The 19,761-nt window shown below is 35.9% G+C and overlaps 1 protein-coding gene across 5 annotated transcripts; it reads left to right on the forward strand.

The window, feature by feature from the left end:
- The first annotated feature begins 13,193 nt into the window (after positions 1–13,193).
- Positions 13,194–19,092, forward strand: LOC131165953 (jasmonoyl--L-amino acid synthetase JAR4). 5 transcript variants are annotated; one of them, XM_058124137.1, is made up of 5 exons: positions 13,194–13,551; positions 14,643–14,949; positions 15,056–15,157; positions 15,632–16,449; positions 18,504–19,092. In XM_058124137.1, exons 2-5 carry the CDS (start codon positions 14,657–14,659, stop codon positions 19,046–19,048), a joined length of 1,758 nt encoding a protein of 585 aa, XP_057980120.1. In that variant the 5' UTR covers positions 13,194–13,551; positions 14,643–14,656; the 3' UTR covers positions 19,049–19,092. The 5 variants fall into 5 exon arrangements, with proteins under 5 accessions (XP_057980120.1, XP_057980118.1, XP_057980119.1 ...); XM_058124135.1 differs by having other exon boundaries at positions 13,209–13,918; positions 14,012–14,949; XM_058124136.1 differs by having other exon boundaries at positions 13,209–13,918; positions 14,624–14,949.
- The last annotated feature ends 669 nt before the right edge of the window (positions 19,093–19,761 follow it).

A 19,761-nucleotide genomic window follows, 5' to 3' on the forward strand; every position in this document is an offset into this window, starting at 1 on the left:
ATAAGTTTACCAAATACATGCAAAGTGAATTTGAAATGAGCATGATGGGTGAGTTTAGTTTCTTTTTAGGGCTGCAAATTAAACAAGATGAATATGGAACTTTCATATTCCAATCTAAATATGTCAGAGACTTGCTAAAGAAATTTAATATGGAAGATTGCAAAATTCTTGGTACCCCTATGAGTTCTTCAATTAAACTTGATAAAAAAGAGCAAAGGATCCCTATTGATATGAAATTGTATTTGGGAGTCTTCCTAGGGAATCTCATCTATTAACAGTTAAATGAATCCTTAGGTATCTAGTTGGAGTTATAGAGTTAGGCTTATGGTACCCTAAGCATACTACATTTGAGATTGTGAGTTATGTTGATGTTGACTTTGCCGGTAGTAAGGTTGATAGGAAGAGTACTAGCGGCACTTGTCACCATTTAGGACAATCTCTCATTTCTTGGTTCTCCAAGAAAAAAAACTCAGTTGCCTTATCCACAACCGAAGCAGAATATATTGTGGTTGGAAGTTGTTGTGTGCTCAAACTTTTTATATGAAACAACAACTTATGGACTTTGGATTGCACTATGATACAGTCCCGATTAAATGTGATAATACTAGTGCAATCAACATCTCTAAAAATCCTATCTCACATTCACGAACAAAAACACACTAAAATTAGACATCACTTCCTTCGTGATCATGTGCAGAAGGGGGATGTGGCTTTTGAGTTTGTATGCACTAGTGAGCAATGGGCAGACATTTTCACTAAACCACTTCGAGAAGATAGGTTCATACAAATTAGACGTGAATTAGGTTTCATGCATAGTAGAGATGCTTCCAAGATATTTCATAGTTTGCATATAACTTAGGGGAAGCTTTCTAATAATTTCAAAGTCTAACAACTAATATAACTATTGATATCTTTCATTGGCTTGGACATTATGAAATTGATTATGTTTTACAGTGCACAATTCTCATATCTATTGCATGATGATGATTGCATTTATGTTTTATGTATTGATCATACTGGAACTATTTGAGTTGAGTAGTTGTGGATAAACTATTAAATCTTAAAAAAAAAAAACTCAAAATAAGTCATTTTTATACAGGATTTTTATGAGAAATGTCCTACTTTCAAATAGTATGCTACCGAAATTTTTTAAAAATTTCCAAAGTTATCTTGTATACAAATGATTCATACCCATTGCCTAAAACTATTACTTTCATAGCCCTTTTTGCTGTTGTCAAAATGGGGAGATGAATAAGAGGCAAAAAAATTAGGTTGCACTTAAGGAAAATACTTTTACATAATGCACATTGTTAGGAGGAGACTTCTAAGGCTCTACCAATTTTTTGTATGGTGTATTTGTCATCATCAAAAAGGGGGAGAATGTTGACCTTATAGGTCACACTCAATTTTGATAATGACAAATACTTAGGTATTTGATGGTTTTCAAGTGTATGTGCGGGTCTACATAAGCATTTCAAGGAATGACACTTGATGCAAGATATGAAGACCCTGAAGATTCTCTTTCATATTATAAATTCAATTAATGTAATATGGGTCTGTAATAGTAACTAAGTATATGGTATGTAATAATTACCTACATGTCATGCATATAGGATATATTGTAAGCTTAGTAAGACCTTAGTATGACTCTAGGTCCTAACACTCATGCACATATATCATACATAATTTAGGAGTGTTAGATATGAATTGAATTGAATATTATAGGAAAGTTTTAGAGAGCTCGGGCGACCGAACCCTAGTAGTTCAAAACTCCTCAAGCACCCGAACTATTGAAAAGTCAACAGTTGACCTAGCTCTCGAGCGACCGAACCGTTTTTAAACATATCTTCCTTGAGCACTTAAACCCTCTGAAAGGGACCCCTCACCAACTCGGGCTACTGAGGAAATCAGTTCAAAAACGGCCCGAGCGACCGAACCTCTGAAGTTCGGGCTACCGATCCACTAACTGGGCACCCGAACCTACGAACAAATGCTACTGACTTTTGTTCAGGCTACCAAACTATTTTAAAGGGTTTTTAAAAACGAGTCTGTTTGGGCGACCGAACCTCGGTTCAGCCACCCAAACCTTCTCGAGTTAAAATTATTTTACCCAAGGTAAACATGGGTTAATTTTGGTTAATATTTCTTAAGCATTTTAGAACTTTTCTAATACTACCCTGAAGGTCCCAAACGGTTATATTTTTTACCTTGTCTATAAATATAGGCTTATTTGTGAGGATTAACTAGTAATTAGCAAAAATCATTAGCCAAGAATCCTCTTTACTCTAAAATCCTACTTTGCTCAAATACCCTCAAATACTAATTCCTTTAATAAATCTTGGTATTGTTAAAGCTTAGCGAGTGTGCTTGTAATTGCTAGATAGTGCTAAAACCTCCATTTGCTTGATTGATTATTGATATTATTTTTGGGGAGTTTGACTACGGTTTATCCCACTGATTTCATATTATAAATCTTTTGTTGGGATAGACTAGCAAGCTTAGGGGTCTTTGCATAGTTGTTGCAAGATTCCCATAAATTTGATTTTTGTTGTGCAAAAATATTTTCAACAAGCCAAAATATTTTTCAAACTAGTAGTGCACTTATCTCATTGAAGAAAATTTCTTGAGCTAGTTTGAATATCTGATTGATATCTTTGGACTCTTGATTAGCTATTGAAATTTGCTTTACCTACTTTCAAAGATATTGCTTGTATTGAACACTCTTGAATAGTCCATTGATCATACCCTATTGAGTGTTGTTTACACAACTATTTACTTCACTGAGCTTACATTATATCCATATTGTTGATGTGTATGTGACTATTTATATTGGGTACATATCTATTTTATATTAAAGCATAACCATTGTATCAGTCTTATTGTGAACATACTATTGTATTCCAGGCGTGATTTGAGGGGGCGGTAATCCAGTCCGGTAAAGATTGTCTGTAAAGGTTGAGGTCAACCCTATGCAAATTGACTTGCTTTTTTAGGTGCCGCTCCACCCGCTTAAGTGAGCATTATAATGGTAATCCTTGTGCTTGTTAGCCAAGGTGGAGATGTAGGCAATTTTTCGAACCTCGATAGCACTTCTTGGTGTCACTTACTTTTTACTGCTTTCTGGTGCATGCTATTGTGCTATTTAATTTATGCTACATATTGCAATTAATTTATATTACTTGCACTAGATTGACTTTAGGGTTGTAAAAATACTGCTGTTAGGATTTTGACCTAGGGCATCAATTTTAAAATACCAATTCACCGCCCGTCTTGGGATCGTGGTAAAGCTAACAAACATCTCAACAGGTTACATGTTTTTCTGCAATAAATGAAGCTAGCTAGTTATGGCATAGACGTTTAAGACATGCTAGTATGGATTTGTTATCAAAACTTGTGAAAAAGGATTTGGCTAAAGGCTTACCTAAAACTTATTTTGTAAAAGATAAAATTTGTGATGCATATCAAATGGGTAAGCAAACAAAATCAAGTTTTAAGAAAAATAAATTCGTATCTACCACTAGACCACTTGAAATGCTACACTTAGATTTATTTGGTCCTAATCAAGTTCAAAGTCTAGGTGGAAAATTGTATGCCTTTGTTATTATGGATGATTTTTCTAGGTTCACATGGGTGTTGTTTCTTTCTCATAAAGATGAATCATGTGAACAATTCACTAGATTATGTAGAAGAATTTAGAATGAAAAAGGCTACAAAATCACACACATAAGAAGTCATAGGGGAACTGAATTAAAAAATGATGGGATAGAAAACTATTGTGACCTAGAGGGCATTTCACATAATTTTTCTGCACTTAGGACCCCACAACAAAACGGTGTTGTAGAAAGAAAAAATAGGTCACTTCAGGAAATGGGTAGGACAAATGGGTAGGACTACGCCGAATGAACATAAATTACCCAAATATTTTTGGGCTGAGGCTATAAATACTGCATGTTATGTCATGGATAGAGTATTAATCAGGCCTTCACTTAATAAGACTCCATATGAATTGTGGAACAATCATAAACCTAATATTTCCCATTTTCATGTTTTTGGTTGTAAATGCTTTGTACATAGAGATAATGAACATCTAGGGAAAATTGGCTCTAAATCTGATGAAGGTATTTTCCTAGGCTATTTACTAAATAGTAAAGCATATAGAGTTTTCAATAAATGAACACTAACTATTATTGAATCCATTTGTGTTGTGTTTGATGAATCTAATCAATTTTCTAAAAGAAATGATGAAGATGATATTGATATTAGAAAAGGTTTAGATAAGCTATCTATTGAAAATAATGTGGACATCAATTCAAAAGCAAATGATAAAGTTGAAAGTGAGGTTCAAGAACTACCTAGGGATTGGAAATACATTAGGAATCATCCCTTAGATCAAATTATAGGTAAACCTTCATGTGGTGTAGCCACACGGTCTTCCTTAAGAAACCTAGTCGGCCATTTGCTTTCTTATCTCAGGAAGAGCCCAAAAATATCAAGGAAGCCACAGAAGATGAGTCTTGGGTGATGTCTATGCAAGAAGAGCTTAACTAATTTGAAAGAAGCGAAGTCTAGACCTTAGTTCCAAGGCCTAATGACCATACAATTATTGGAACTAAGTGGGTATATAGAAATAAGAAGGATGAGAATGGGGTAGTAACCAGAAATAAAGCTAGACTAGTTACATAGGGATATAATTAGGAAAAGGGGATAGATTTTGATGAAATTTATGCTCCTGTAACTAGTATGGAAGTCATTCGTATGTTGCTTGCTTATGTCGCTTTTAAGAAATTTAAATTTTATCAAATGGATGTTAAAAGCGCATTTATTAATAACTACATTACTGAAGTGTATGTAGAACAACCACCCGATTTTGAAAATCATAAATATCCTGATCATGTATATCGTTCGTCTAAAGCCTTGTACAGATTGAAACAAGCTCCTAGAGCTTGGTATGAGAGGTTTAATGGTTTTCTATTAGAAAATGGCTTTACCCGTGGCAAAATTGACACTATACTTTTAATCAAATCTAAAAATGATGATATGCTCATTGTTCAAATTTGTGTTGATGATATTATTTTTGGATCAACTAATGATGATTTGTGTAATGAGTTTTCCAAATGCATGCAAAGTGAATTCAAAATGAGCATGGTGGGTGAACTAAGTTTCTTCTTAGGACTGCAAATTAAACAGGCTAAATATGAGACTTTCATTTGCCAATCTAAATATGTTAAAGACTTTTTAAAGAGATTTAATATGGAAGATGGTAAAACTATTGGCACTCCTATGAGTTCGTCCATAGCCGAAGAATAATATATTGCGGCTGGGAGTTGTTGTGCTCAAATGCTTTATATGAAACAACAACTTACGGATTTTGGATTGCACTAAGATACGGTTCCAATTAAATGTGATAATACTAGTGCAATTAATATTTCTAAAAATCCTATCTCACATTCACAAACTAAACGTATTGAAATTAGACATCATTTCCTTCGTGATCATGTGTAGAAAGGGGATGTGGCACTTGAGTTTGTGTGCTCCAATGAGCAATGGGCTGATATTTTCACCAAACCCCTTTCAAAAGATAGGTTCATACAGATTAGATGTGAGCTAGGTCTAATGTATAGTAGAGATGCCTCCTAGATATTTGATAAAATGCACAAACTTAGGGGGAGCTTTTTATCATAAGAAAACACACGGCTCTAAACTTTAAATCTATCATTGCATTATACTTTATGAGTTTGTATGTGTTTTTCAAATGCATGACTATCATATCTCTTGCGTGTTGATAGTTATATTTATGTTTTATGTCTTGATCATACTGGACTGTTTGAATTGGTAGTTGTGGATAAACTATTAATCTAAAACTCAATCAGGTCATTTTTATACAGGTATTTTTTGGGAAAAATGCTCTATTTTCTAATGGCATGCTGCTGAAATTTCTAAAAATTTTCCCAAACATGTTTTGTATTTAAATGATTAATACTCAATGCCTATGTCTATGTGCTTTATGTTTATCATAATCCTTTTTGCAATTTCCAAAAGGGGGAGAAGAGGCAAAATTAGGTATATTTTAAAATTGAGTATATTTTTGAGAAATATTTGAACTTTTAAATCTTTTAAAATTCTCAATAGTGCGTATTGTCAGAGGGAGCCTTTCTAGACTATACCCACTTTTGCATGGTGTATTTGTCATCATAAAAAAGGGGGAGAATGTTGACTTTATTGGTCATACCCGGTTTTGATTATGATAAATACTCAGGCATTTAATTTCTATCAAGTTTGTGTGCAGGTTCATATTTGCAAGATCACTTGATGGCATAAGAAGACTTAAAGTCTAAAGACCCAGAAAATTTATTCTTATTATAATTTATTTTATGCTCATTTGGGTATGTAATAGTAATATAGGAAAAGATCTATAATAATCATTGCATGTAGATGCAATAAGCTCAAAAGACCTTAGAAAGACCTTAGGTCCTTGCACATACACATAAGTTGTCCCTAAAAACACATATATTATCAGGGGAACTAATTGAAGTAAAACTGGACTTATAGGGTAAAATCAGTGAGGCTTCAGGTGACCGAATAGTTGTGTTCAAAACACTTTGGGCATTTGAATCATTGACCAGTCAAAGTGTCGACTTGGTTTCGGGCAACCGAACCAAAAGAAACATTGCATCCCCGGTTAACCGAACCACAATTCTGAATTTTCCCACCAACTCGACAGCCCGAACTTCACATTCAAAAATGCTTCGAGCTACTAAACACATGAGTTCAGTAAAACGAACTCTAGACCAAGCGACCGAATCTCGGACAAAATAGAAATCACCTTCAGTCTACAAACGGAACCCACACTCAGGCACCCAAACTTCAAAAATCAACTTTTTCTATTGTGTCTGTTCGAGCGACTGAACCATGGGTCAGGCACCCGAAACTCTCGGGTTGTTTTAATTTTTATCGTGGTTATTTTAAGTTAAACAGGGTTAATTTTATTAAATGGTTTTAAAACAAATTTAATAATGCCCTACACATCCCCAACGGTTATAATTTTAATATATTCTATATATAGGGGTTCATTTGCTTGGATTAGCATGTGATTAGCATTTGATTAGCAAAAAACTTTCTGAAAATTTTCAAATTCTATTTTCTCACACAAAGTCCATACACTCATATACTCCTATTCCTTTGAGATATCTAGCATTGTAAGTGTTTCATTCATTGATCTATATTTCTAGAAACCCTCATTTGTGTAGTGTTCACTTGATTTTTGGATTGAGGGTCTAGCTTGATTTTTTCCATTGATTTTATTTAATAAATCTTTGGTTGAGAAAACTATTTTTGAGATATTCTAAATTTCTATTGGTTTGAATCTTTGAAACCCTAAACTGAGATTGAGATTTTATCATTACTTAGTTTCAAATATTTTGTTAGCTTTACCGTGATCCCAAAAGGGGGGGGGGGTGAATTGGTATTTTTAAAATTTATCCCCTAAGTATTCCTCCTAACAATAGTATGTTCACAATCCTACGGTCAATCTAGTGCAAGTAATATCAGAAATTAAATAAAGCAGTTTAATCAATTACACAAGCACTAGAAAGCAATAAAGAGAAAGGTGACATACAGATATGTTATCGAGGTTCGGCCAACTGCCTACGTCCCCGCCTTAGCTAACCAGTACAAGGATTATCACAATAACTTGCTCACTTAAACGGGTGGAGCAGCACCTATACAAACCAGGTCAAATTATCAAAGGGCTGACCTCAACCTTAACCAATCCTTACCGAGCTAGATTACTGCCCCCTCAGGCCACGCCTGGAATCTCTCAGATATACAATCAAAAGGTACAATGTATGGGTTCTTTCACGTAAAGCAAATTTGTACCACAAATGCGCACAATATTACATACACCACAGATGATTTAATAATGTAAGCTCAGTGTGGTCTTAGTAGTTCAACTCTCAAAGATGTTTTCTATCAGTGTAGTGAGTACATGAGAGTATCAATGACAATCTGTGTATTTCAAAATATTTCAATCAAATGTGTTCACACAGAATACCAAGCAAGCCTTAAGAATATCAATCAGAGAATATCTCAATCACATGAATATGTATACGCTTGGATTGCAAAATAGATAATCTTTGTTTTCAGCAAATGATATATATACTTGTATAAATATTACCACAAAGATTAATGTAACAAACACAAATATCTTTTCACAAATAGTTCAATAAATTCCACAAGATATTTGAGTAAGCTTGAAATATGTTCTTGCAAACCAAAAACAAATACAAACTTCCAAAGATATTGCAATGATAATGCAACACTCGGAAGTTCACCACAAGTCTTCTTAGGGTAGGCTTATTAGCAAATCCTCCTAAGAAAACTTAGATTATACTCTCGAAAGAAAAATCGATTCAAACACTTCAAACAATGAGAGCAAAACCTTTTTGAATATACACACAAAACACTTACAAATGATTTTGAACTTGAGGAGGTAAGCTAGAGTGTTTTTAGGAAAGGTATGAGCAATAGGAATCAAAAAGAGTATTTTTTTCTTGAGAGAGAAATCTTTAATCCTTTTTCTAATCGATGCTTAATTTTCCCAAATGAAAGACTATATATAGACATACCAGAATATTTGACCATTGGGGACCTATTAGGGATTGTTAGAAAAGATTAATGACATTTCAATCAATTTAACCCTATTTAAAAATATTTAACCTGCGGTAAAAATGATGGCAACCCAAGAGGTCCGGTCAACCAAAAATGTTTCGGTCGACCAAGTCTCAAATGGTTCAGTCGACCAAGTCTCAAATGGTTCGGTTGACCAGGAAATATTGAACTAAGGGCTCAGTCGACCAGGAGAGGGCGATTTCTTAATTTTTCGAGTTTCGGTCGACCAGTCCATTTTGAATTGGCTGGTTCGGTCGACTAGACCGCTGGGAATTCTCCTGAGGACCCTCCGGTCGACCAGGTTGTTGGAGTACAAAAAGGGTCGGTCGACCAGATGGTCAAAGTTTTGACCCTAGGGGGTTTCGGTCGACCAGGGCCTTTTGAACTACCTGGTTCGGTCGACCAGGTGGTCAAACTTTTGACCCAGGGAGGTTTCGGTTGACTAGGGCCTTTTGAACTACCTGGTTCGGTGGACCAGATGGTCAAACTTTTGACCTAGGGAGGTTTCGGTCGACCAAGCCAAAATGAACTGGCTTGGTTGGTCGACCGAAAGTGCACCATGTGTGCATTTCGATCCCATATCGAAACAAACAAGCCCTATTCAAGTGCCTAATGAATATATGTGTAAATGAGTGTGTCCTAAGGTCACTTGGGGACCAATTTGAAGACACTAAAAAAGTTCAACTTCGGTCGACGAAAGGGAAAACCCTAAGGTCACACTAAGGTCATTTTGCATTATGATTTGGTTTAAGCTTACAAGATAAACCATGCATGTGTTGTGTGTGCTTATTACAAACCAAATGTCCTAATTACTATTACAAATCAAATAGACCACTAAATATATTACAACTGAAAATACGAACTGGTCTTCAAGGTTTGAGCTTTCTCGTGCCATTGATGATATGCTAATATGAACCTGCACATGAGCTAAATATTTATTAAATATAGGAGTATTTGTCATTATCAAAACCGGGCGTGACCTATAAGGTCGATATATTTGCTTGTAGATACACTCTTGGGCTTGATTTGAGATAATCACTATTTTGAGTGTTGATTGCACATATGAACCATTGAGTTTATTGTTCTTACATTATTAGTGTGTTCTGATTATTACTAGTGCAAATATGCTTGATTAAGAAGCATTATATATGCACACATCTTGTATTGAAATACTATTGCATTTTAGGTGTGACCTGAGGGGGCGGTAATCCAGTCCGGAAGGATTGGCCATGAAGGTTGAGGTCAGTTCTGTGTTAATTGACCTAATTGTATTTAGGTGTCACTCTACTCATTAAGTGAGCCCATAGTGTAATCTTTGTACTGGTGAGCCAAGGCGGGGACGTAGGTAGTTTGTTGAATCTCGATAATATTTATGGTGTTGTCTCTCTTTACTGCTTTCCCTTACATGCTTAATTAGACTACTTGTACAGTTTAATTTTCACCGAATATATATTGATTTATTTTATCTGCACTACATTGACCTTAGGCTTGTGTAATACTGCTGCTAGTGGTTTGATCTAGGAGATTAATTTTAAAATACCAATTCACCACCCCCCCTCTTGGGATTACAGTAAAGCTAGCACACAGTTTAGGGCTTCGAAGTTTTGCACCAAGAGTATTCTAAATATCTCTAAAAAATATTTTCTCAATATTCAAGCACAAGAGATATTCGAAAAATGAGCTTGTGAAAATATGTTTGCACACTCAAAAATACAAGTTCAATGAGTCTTGCAATAAAGATGTAAAGACTCACTAACTACAAGATTTTTCCCACACACGGATTTATTAAATAAAATTGGGGAAAACCTTATGCTCAACTCTCAATCTGAAAATCAAATATACAACACAATGAGAGTTTCCTACCAAATGAGAATAATGTATAACTGCTTAAAGAACTCTCACAAGGATTGATTTTGCAAAGGAATAGTAGTATATAAGGGTATAGACTTTGTATTTGGAAAAAACTCTCCAAAAAATACAAAGAATATTTTTGCTAATCAAAGTGCTAATTAATTACTAATCTAAGCAAATGAACCCACATATATAGACTGGATCAAAATTATAATCGTTGGGGATACAAAGGGAATAATTAAATTTGTTTTAAATGAGTTTAAGAAAATTAACCTACTTTAACCCCAATTAATCACGGTAAAATTTGGCCAACCCGAGAGTTTCGGTCGACCAAGCCATAGGTTCGGTTGCCCAAACAGACACATCGGAAAAAGTAACTTTTCCATGTTTGGGTGCCTAAATGAGGATTCGGTGTGCTAACCAAGGCGATTTTTTAATCTGTCCGAGGTTCGGTCGCCTGGTCTCAACTTCGGTTTATCGAACTTGCATATTCGGTCACCTAAGGGTGATTTGAACTTGAACGTTTGGGCACCCGAGTTGTGGAAAGGGTCAGAATATGAGTTCGATTGACCGAGGACAGTGAAGTCTTTTTGGGTTTGGTCGCCCAAAGTCTGGTCAACACGCCGACTATTCAACGATTCGTCGATCGAGGTGTTTTGAACACCAAGGTTCGGTCGACCGATGTGTTTTGAACACCAAGGTTCGGTCGCCCGAAGGCCTATAATTTTTATACCTTAAGTCCTATTTCAATTCAATAGTTTCCTCTGATAGTATATGAGATAATGTGGACTAACTTAAGTGTAAGTGCAAGGACCTAGGGTCTTTTTATGGTCTTTGTGCTTATTAGTTCCTACATGCATGATGCACATCAATTATTACAGACCATTCCTACTTTGCTATTACAGACCCGAATTGAACTTAATATAAATTACAAAAAATAAATATTCTGGGTCTTCTTTTGCTTCAAGATAACATATGTCATCATATAATCTTTCTAATATGAACCTGCACACAAACTTGACTGACATTAAATACCGGAGTATTTGTCATAATCAAAACAGGGTATGACCTATAAGGTCAAAATATTTTATAGTGAAATAAAATGTCCTCTGATTCCATCTCTTTGAAAATAGATTCATTGATTCAAGGTCTTGTGGAGCATTTTCCCTAAAACAATTGTGGATCTATTGTATGATCATTTTGATTATCTACGAATGTTGGATGGCTTGATCTTGAATTAATTTGACAAGATCTATTGATTTGACGAAGTGGATGATGGATCTTTTGAAGGATTAGTTTGATGATATCTATGAAATATGGACTTGTTTAATCTTTGATCTATTTGACAATATTTGCCAATTTGAGAGGTTGATGTTGTTCCTAAAGAAGTTGATGTTGGATCTTTCGGATGATCAATGTCACTATATACAACATATGAGTTTATTTATTTATTCATTTTTTAACTTTTAACAAAATTGGCCAATTTGTGGGTGCAGTTGTGGATCTTTGGAAGGATCAATTTGGCGATGTACAGAAAGTGAATTTGTTTAATTTTTAAATATGTTTGATGTGACATGTCAATTTAAGTGCTCAAAAGAGCGTATTCTCGATCAAAGCAAAATGGATATTCTAGATGACGAAGTTGATAATTCGTAGAAAGATAAATCATGTAACCAATTTTCATGAGTGCGGGGCTTGATCATGAACAATATGCTTGGAAGAAGAATTAATCGATTGATAATAATTGGAATTTGAGTAATTTTATGTTACCAAGGTTACTGAAAAATGGTGCTTGATCCTTGATTTTGTATTTGCTTCTTTCTTTTCCAAGTTAAGTCTTCTCCTTCTTTTTCTTCTCTTTTCTTTCTCCTTGGTGCTATGGCAAGTGCCTCCGCCTTGGTACGAGTGGTCTCGGGTTCGAGACTTGGGAGCAGGCTCTCAAAAAATGAGGGTAAGACTTACCAACATCCACCTCTCCTAGACCCCACTCAAAGTGGGAGCCTTGTGCACTGGGTACAGCCTTTTCTTATAGACAATGATTAGGGTTAGGTTTTATGCTAATAAATTCATTATTTTGACACATGCCCCTGTTTGTGAATTTAGGCTCATGAGACTAATAAAATATTTTTACTAAGTTAAGCCCAAGTTAGATATTAAGATCCAAAGCCCTTTCTTCTAAGCCCAATATACATATTTTATTAATTGATCACGCTAGAATAATTAGTTAAATATATATTTTTTTAACTTTGACAAATTCAACTATTATTTTCATTTTTTAGGCATTGATAATTTTCTAATATCTACAAATATTAGTTAACATAAAAAAAAAATGTAAAAAAAAAAAATGATTCCTCATTTTCCTTTTTAAAAGAAAACTGTTGACCTAACTGTATCTCAAACTGCATCCAAAATTTAATATCAAAAGGTAATGTGATTTTTTTGTAAATGGAAAGGCAGGCGCGGTTTTGAGCCAAGAATAATGCTATTTTTAAGGCATGAAAATTTGTTATTTCCGTATAAGGGCATAAGTGGAATTTTAGTAAAAAGGTCGTCGGCTAGGTACCTACGGTTTGGTATATTCCGTGAATACGGGCTGGAATGGAGGGTAGAACTGGAATGGAAAAAATGCGATCCATTTGGGTGTACCACTGCCTATAAAACACGAACCACTTGAAGATTCTCCTCCCACACCCAAACTCCGACGGAGTCTGCTAGAAACAGAGAAAAGTATAAACCAGCACCTCTCTCTCTCTCTCTCTCTCTCTCTGAGCCACTCTCTGCCATTTTTCTCTCTCTTAAAAAAAAAATTAAAAACACCCTCTTTCCTCTGGGATTGTCGCCTCTTTTGGCGCTCGACGACAATCGAAGTGGGTGGAGTTGTTTTTCATCTCAGCAAGACGAGAGCCTTCCTCTCTGCTTTTTCATCATCATCCCCATCTTCCTTCTTCTTCTTCTTCTTCTTCTTCTTCTACAGCAAACCAAGTGCAAGAAAAGTTACGAGCTTCACCATTGCAACAGTCTCTCTCTCAAGCGGTACTGTTTTTGCTTCAATATTTTGAATTTAGCTGTAAAGTGGGTGGGCGTGGTTTAAATTTTAATCTCCCGGTGGAATCGGGACCTTGCTTGTCTGTAGTTCGTGTAACTGTTCATTCCCTTTATAAATAATATCTTTCTGTTTTTTTTTTTTTGGCCTCTTTCTTTTGAAATTCTTCTCCTCTAAAGTTCGCTTTTTACTTCATTGTTTCTTTAGAGTTTGGACCATTTGGGGATCTCTTTGATCTTAGTGTTCCCCCCTGGTCGATTTCTCTTGTCTTTTTTTTCTCCGTTCCAAAGATTCCAATTAATAAATAGTTTTTTTTTTTAAATTCTGTTTGGTTATCCTTGATTGCTTCACCCAAAGGTGGGTTTACGCGCAGCTTAATTTTCCTTAATCGTTTCATTGCGATAGCTGATCATTAGTTTAACATCTTTTTCTTTCTTTTAATTGACCCAGTTGACTTCCCTTGATAAAACAGAGAAAAGCTTTGAAATTTCTGTTGCTCTTTCGAGTTCCAAGAATTTTCGTGCTGTGAAAAGGTTTACTTTGCATGCTCAACCATCATTTCCCCGTTGCTTCGGATTTCTAACTTCAGTAGTACGTTTGTAGTTTGGCAGAGCTTTGCCTCATGTCTTCCTCATCCTCCCCCTCTATTAAGAAGCATTGTAAATTTGTATGAACTCCTTGTTCAAATGCTGATTTTGCAAGAAATCTTCGTTTTTTGAATGCTTCATAAATGGGTATTTGGACATGGGTGTATGTGTTTGTGTGTGCACGTGACAGCATGTGCATGAGGGGGCTTTTCGTTAAGTGTGTTTTTTCCATTATTGGATTCATGTTTGATTTTCTAGTCATCGTTTGTCCTTTTCGTCCTATTGCTGGGGTGGGTTTTATCCTTCCCCGGATAGTAAGCTCATATAGCTGATATATTGGTCCTTCTGTAATAGTTTTGTCGTTATGTTCAATTGTCTTCGCAGTTTCATGATCAATTATATTTGAATTTTTCTGCAAGTTCTATGGTTAATCATTTACTGTTTTTCACAATAATTTTTCTAAAGTGGAAATCAGATGTTTGTAATTGCAACAGCTGTGTCGGTGAGGATGTTGGAGAAGATGGAAGAAATTAACTTGGAGAAGGTAATAGAGGAATTCGAGGCAATAACGAAGGATGCAGGAAGAGTTCAGACGGATACACTAAAGAAAATTTTGGAAGAAAACGCTCGTGCAGAGTACCTGCAGGAACTGGATCTGAATGGAAGAACCGACCCAGAAAGTTTTAAGGCTTGCGTCCCACTTGTGACTCATAAGGATTTGGAGCCATATATTCAGAGAATTGCGGATGGTGACGCTTCTCTCATTCTTACCGGGAAGCCAATTACGACCATCTCATTGAGGTTATTGGCAATTTTGTTTATATTTTTTGCTCCAAATTTAATTGAATCACATTTTGACCATATGCGATTGAAATTTTGGGTCATGAGGAAACTTTTTTTATTGCAGTTCTGGTACCACTCAAGGAAAGCCGAAGTATGTGCCTTTCAACGATGAATTGATGGAAACTACCATGCAGATTTATCGGACTAATTTTGCCTTCAGGAACAGGTACTACACCCCAGCTGGTCTTAGAGAATGCCTTGCTGCTTGTCAGCATCATTTTTTTTTTATTGATTCCATGGAACTTACAATTATCCTACTTACTCTCTGCTCCTGTAGTTGCCATTGTTAGTGCTTTTGGGGAAGGTGGTGAAGTAATGAGCGGAGTCCTGTATCATTTGGTTAATGGTGTCCAATAGGCACATATACAATTTGTTAATCCAAATTGAATCATATTTATTGGTCTGACATATGCTTTTCATAGGGCAATCACTGAATTTTCTGATTTATGTTTGTTTTTTTTTTTTTTAAAGTTAGATTTTATAGCAGAGTAGTGTTTGTGCGGTCTTTGCGTCTATAAGATACAGGGGTTTCAATACAAATCTTATATATATATTCCTAAACATATGGAATGAGAAAAAAAAAAAAAAAAAACAGAAGGAAAAAAATGAGTGTAACTTGATGAGGATTTTCTTTGGGCAGAGATTTCCCTATTGAGAACGGAAAGGCCTTGCAGTTTGTCTACAGCAGCAAGCAGTCTAAAACAAAAGGGGGCCTGGCAGCTGGGACTGCCACGACAAATGTGTTCCGCAACTCCAAATACAAGAATACAATGAAGGGACTGCAGTCCCAGTGTTGCAGCCCTGATGAAGTGATATTTGGTCCGGACTTCCACCAATCATTGTACTGCCATCTCCTATGTGGTCTAATTTACAGGGAAGAAGTCCAGTTTGTGTCCTCTACCTTTGCCCACTGCATCGTCCTTGCCTTCCGAACCTTTGAACAAGTTTGGGAGGAACTCTGCACTGATATTCGGGAGGGGGTCCTCACTAGCCGGGTAACTGCACCATCCATCCGAACAGCAATGTCTAAACTGCTCAAGCCAAATCCTGAATTGGCTGATTTGATTTATAAAAAGTGCTTGGGATTAAATAATTGGTATGGACTCATACCAGAGCTCTTTCCTAATGCGAAGTACATATATGCGATCATGACTGGGTCGATGGAACCTTACTTGAAAAAGCTGAGGCAATATGCAGGTGGGCTGCCCCTGTTGAGTGCTGATTATGGGTCTTCTGAAGGGTGGATTGGGGTTAATGCGAATCCCAAATTGCCTCCTGAGTTAGCCACCTTTGCTGTGCTCCCAAATATTGGATATTTTGAGTTTATCCCTCTACGGCACAACACCGAGGATCATGATCAAGATGGAACTGACTTCCTTTTTATGGAACCCAAGCCAGTGGGTCTGACTGAAGTCAAGGTTGAAGAAGAGTATGAGGTCATTGTCACCAATTTTGCAGGTATGAAAGCATTTGAATAAATTGGAACGAGAAATTGGAACCATTCATGCTTTCCTGCATCTGCTGCACTGAACACGTGTTTGCCATGCCTAGCACATATCACTAAATAGTAAAGCTTATGGATGGTCATTCTGTGCATTTCATAAATAATCTATATTTGAAACTGTGAAGATAATCTAGCATTGAATCATTTAGTGGTCTAGTGCTGGTTCAAACTGGCACCCATTTAATGGATGTCAGCAAGCCCCAACTTCCTTCAAATGCTCAGCCTGTGGAATTAGAAACCAGGGGAAACAACTTCTATCCCGATGCATATTTTCCTCTTCCCATTGTTATGTCGTTTCTTTCAATTATGACTTTGTTTTTCTGTGGTGTCACGAATGAGATTCTTGATTCCATAGGTGACATGACTTATCCAGCTTGCACAGACACAAGTGCCTATAATTGTTTGAAAAATGTAATAGTTATTATTAACAGTTAAAAACTTATCTTGTTGGTTGACAGCTTTGGATAAGGACCCCCAACTATTGTTTTTTATATGAATAGCTGCCATTTTTAATGCCCCTCATGTATGTCATAATGGTAGAAAGGATCTTGTGAAAGATTGCCCCGAGGGAAATTGTTAATACTACTGTTCATATTAAAGGTCAGAGCGATGCACTATTTCCAATAAGTTTCCTAAAATAACACCTCAACCAGTGTCCCTTGGGGCACTCGTTGACAAAATCGTAGTGTTTGCTTTTCTCAAGGATACTTGTTTACCCATCTTGAAGGTTTTATTTATTTATTTATTTATTTAATACCTTTTAACTTCCATATCATATGCTTGGTGACACTTTTTATGTACAGTGAAACAAAATTAGCTGACATTTCTGTTTTCTGTTCCATATTGCACGCCACTACTCTATGATATAAGTTATATAATGTTGTCCTTTGATGCTGAGTTTTAATAAGCTGCAGAAATACAAATATTTTGTGTAGAATATAGTCTATATACAATCTTTATGTCTCATTCAACTCTTTTATTTCTTCACAAACAACTTATCTTCTTTAGAAATTGGTTGATAAATACGTTGACTTGTACTTTACAAACTCATTGTGATGGCCAGCACATAACAAATTGAAAATGACTTTAGCCTTTGTTATGTTAGAATGAAATGGAATTGAATTTCTAACTGATTTTCCAAACTTATTGTGATGGCCAGCACAAAACAAATTGAAAATAATTTTAGCCTTTGTTATGTAGGAATGGAATTGAATTTTTCACTCAATTTTCTTCATGTTCTTCATTCAAATTTTCATTCCATTTTGTTCCATTTCCACCTCATTCTATTTTGCAAACCCAAACATGACATACGCTCTCATTTGAGGAAGCTGACTTAGGTGGTAGATGCTCAATGAAAAGGATTAAGTGAATAAAGAATAACTGTTGAAATGCTGATGAAAAGCTAAACAAGGATTAGTTGAATGCTTTATTGGCATTTTGTTTTTAACTTATTGATGTAACATGCTGGCAAGTTTGAATGAGAATATATAAAACAACTGCATCGATAATGGGTTAATTAAAAAGTACACATCAAATTAAGTTTATGAATTTTTTATAAAGAAGCTCAGTGCAGTGGCCCTCTATCTTTTTTATTGGACACTGATTCCTGGACCTACAAGTAAATGTGGGCTTTTCAACTTTAGACCCTGATCTGCTGCTCTTGTTGCCTTTTCATCATCATCATCATCATCATCATCATCATAAAACCCCCACACACAAACATTTGGGGTCCCAGGTGGGTTGAACATCCATTCCTTATCCCCGTGTAAAACGGCAACTCACTGACGAAATATGGCTTAATTTCATCGCACTATTATTACTAGTCGTAGTATTGTTCTACATTCTCTAGATTAAGTTAACTGTGGATGTTTTGATAGATTTAACTCGTGGATATTAGCTCATTGAAGGAGTAGAATGCTCAATCTTTAATAGCTGTAGTGTTAGAATTTGCAACCACAATTGGTCGTCTGAAAAATTCCAGTTATACATTGTTGAAATTATCTTGCAGGTTTATACCGGTATAGGTTGGGGGATGTGGTGAAGGTTGTGGGCTTCCACAACTCGACCCCGGAACTCCAATTTGTCTGCAGGAGCAATCTGATGCTCACTATCAATATTGACAAGAATACAGAGAAAGATCTACAGCTAGCTGTGGCAGCAGCAGCAGCCAAGTTATTAGCCAAAGAAAAACTTGAAGTTCTTGATTTCACTAGTCATGTGGACATGTTGACAGAACCTGGACATTACATCATCTTCTGGGAGCTGAGTGGCGAAGCCAATGAGGAGGTGTTGAGAGAATGCTGCAATTGTTTGGATCTATCTTTTGTTGATGCAGGCTATGTCAGTTCTCGAAAAGTCGGTGCCATAGGAGCACTCGAGCTCCGAGTGGTTAGGAAGGGAACTTTCCAGAAGATTCTAGATCATTATTTGTGCTTGGGGGGTGCTGTTAGTCAGTTTAAAACACCGCGGTGTGTGGGGGCATCTAACAAAATGGTGTTGCAAATACTTTCTGCCAATGTTGTCGAGAGCTATTTCAGTACTGCCTTCTGTTGAATAATTTCATGTAATAATTGATTTGGTTTAGATCTGTTTATGCATTGATGCGTCTAATCTTCAAATGGAACCACAAAGTTTTACTTTTTTCTTTCCCCTACCTAATGACCCCATTAGATTTCTAATAACTTGAGAATTTATTTAAGGAAAGGGCAAAAAAAAAGGAAGGAAACTATGTTTTTTATTGTATTCTCTCTAATATGACTCTTCTCTTCGTATATGTTAAAGATGTACGAAATAAAATTTTTATATATTATTTTTCTTCTCTTTTTTTAAGACAGCTGAACATAAAATTTGTTTTTTCCTCCCTTTTCTCATTCTTATATTTTTGAGGTTTCAAATGGATTACTCTAGGCATAATGGGTTTTGATGTTGGTGGCACTTGTCTCAGGTTCTTTTTTTTTTTTATTTTTGGTTAATTGGGATGCCCATTCAACCAGAATTGTGCAAGGAAAATAGAAGATGCACAGGTCACTGTAAAGTTTCAATTTCAGTGCCCCTTTGTAAATTCTCCTCTCTCTCTCTCTCTCTCTCTCTCTCTCTCTGTGGTTTTGACTATTCACATGTGTCACGGGCTAAGCTTGTTCAGGGCATTATGCTTGCCTATGACCGCTTATCTCATGTGTTTGGGATGGGTTTCCATCATATAAATACTAGTGTAGGGTTATTTTCTAGTATTTCTTTCATTGTAAGCCAAATAAGGCAGTATGACT

Source organism: Malania oleifera, chromosome 10, assembly GCF_029873635.1.
Source record: "Malania oleifera isolate guangnan ecotype guangnan chromosome 10, ASM2987363v1, whole genome shotgun sequence".
In the NCBI taxonomy this organism is placed as follows: domain Eukaryota; kingdom Viridiplantae; phylum Streptophyta; class Magnoliopsida; order Santalales; family Ximeniaceae; genus Malania; species Malania oleifera.

Excerpts from the sequence above, each read along its gene's own strand:
- LOC131165953 (XM_058124135.1), top strand. The coding sequence starts at position 14,624 with ATGTTTGTAATTGCAACAGCTGTGTCGGTGAGGATGTTGGAGAAGATG. Across the intron at positions 15,158-15,631 it reads AATTTTGCCTTCAGGAACAG|AGATTTCCCTATTGAGAACG; the intron begins GTACTACACCCC and ends TTCTTTGGGCAG. Across the intron at positions 16,450-18,503 it reads CATTGTCACCAATTTTGCAG|GTTTATACCGGTATAGGTTG; the intron begins GTATGAAAGCAT and ends ATTATCTTGCAG.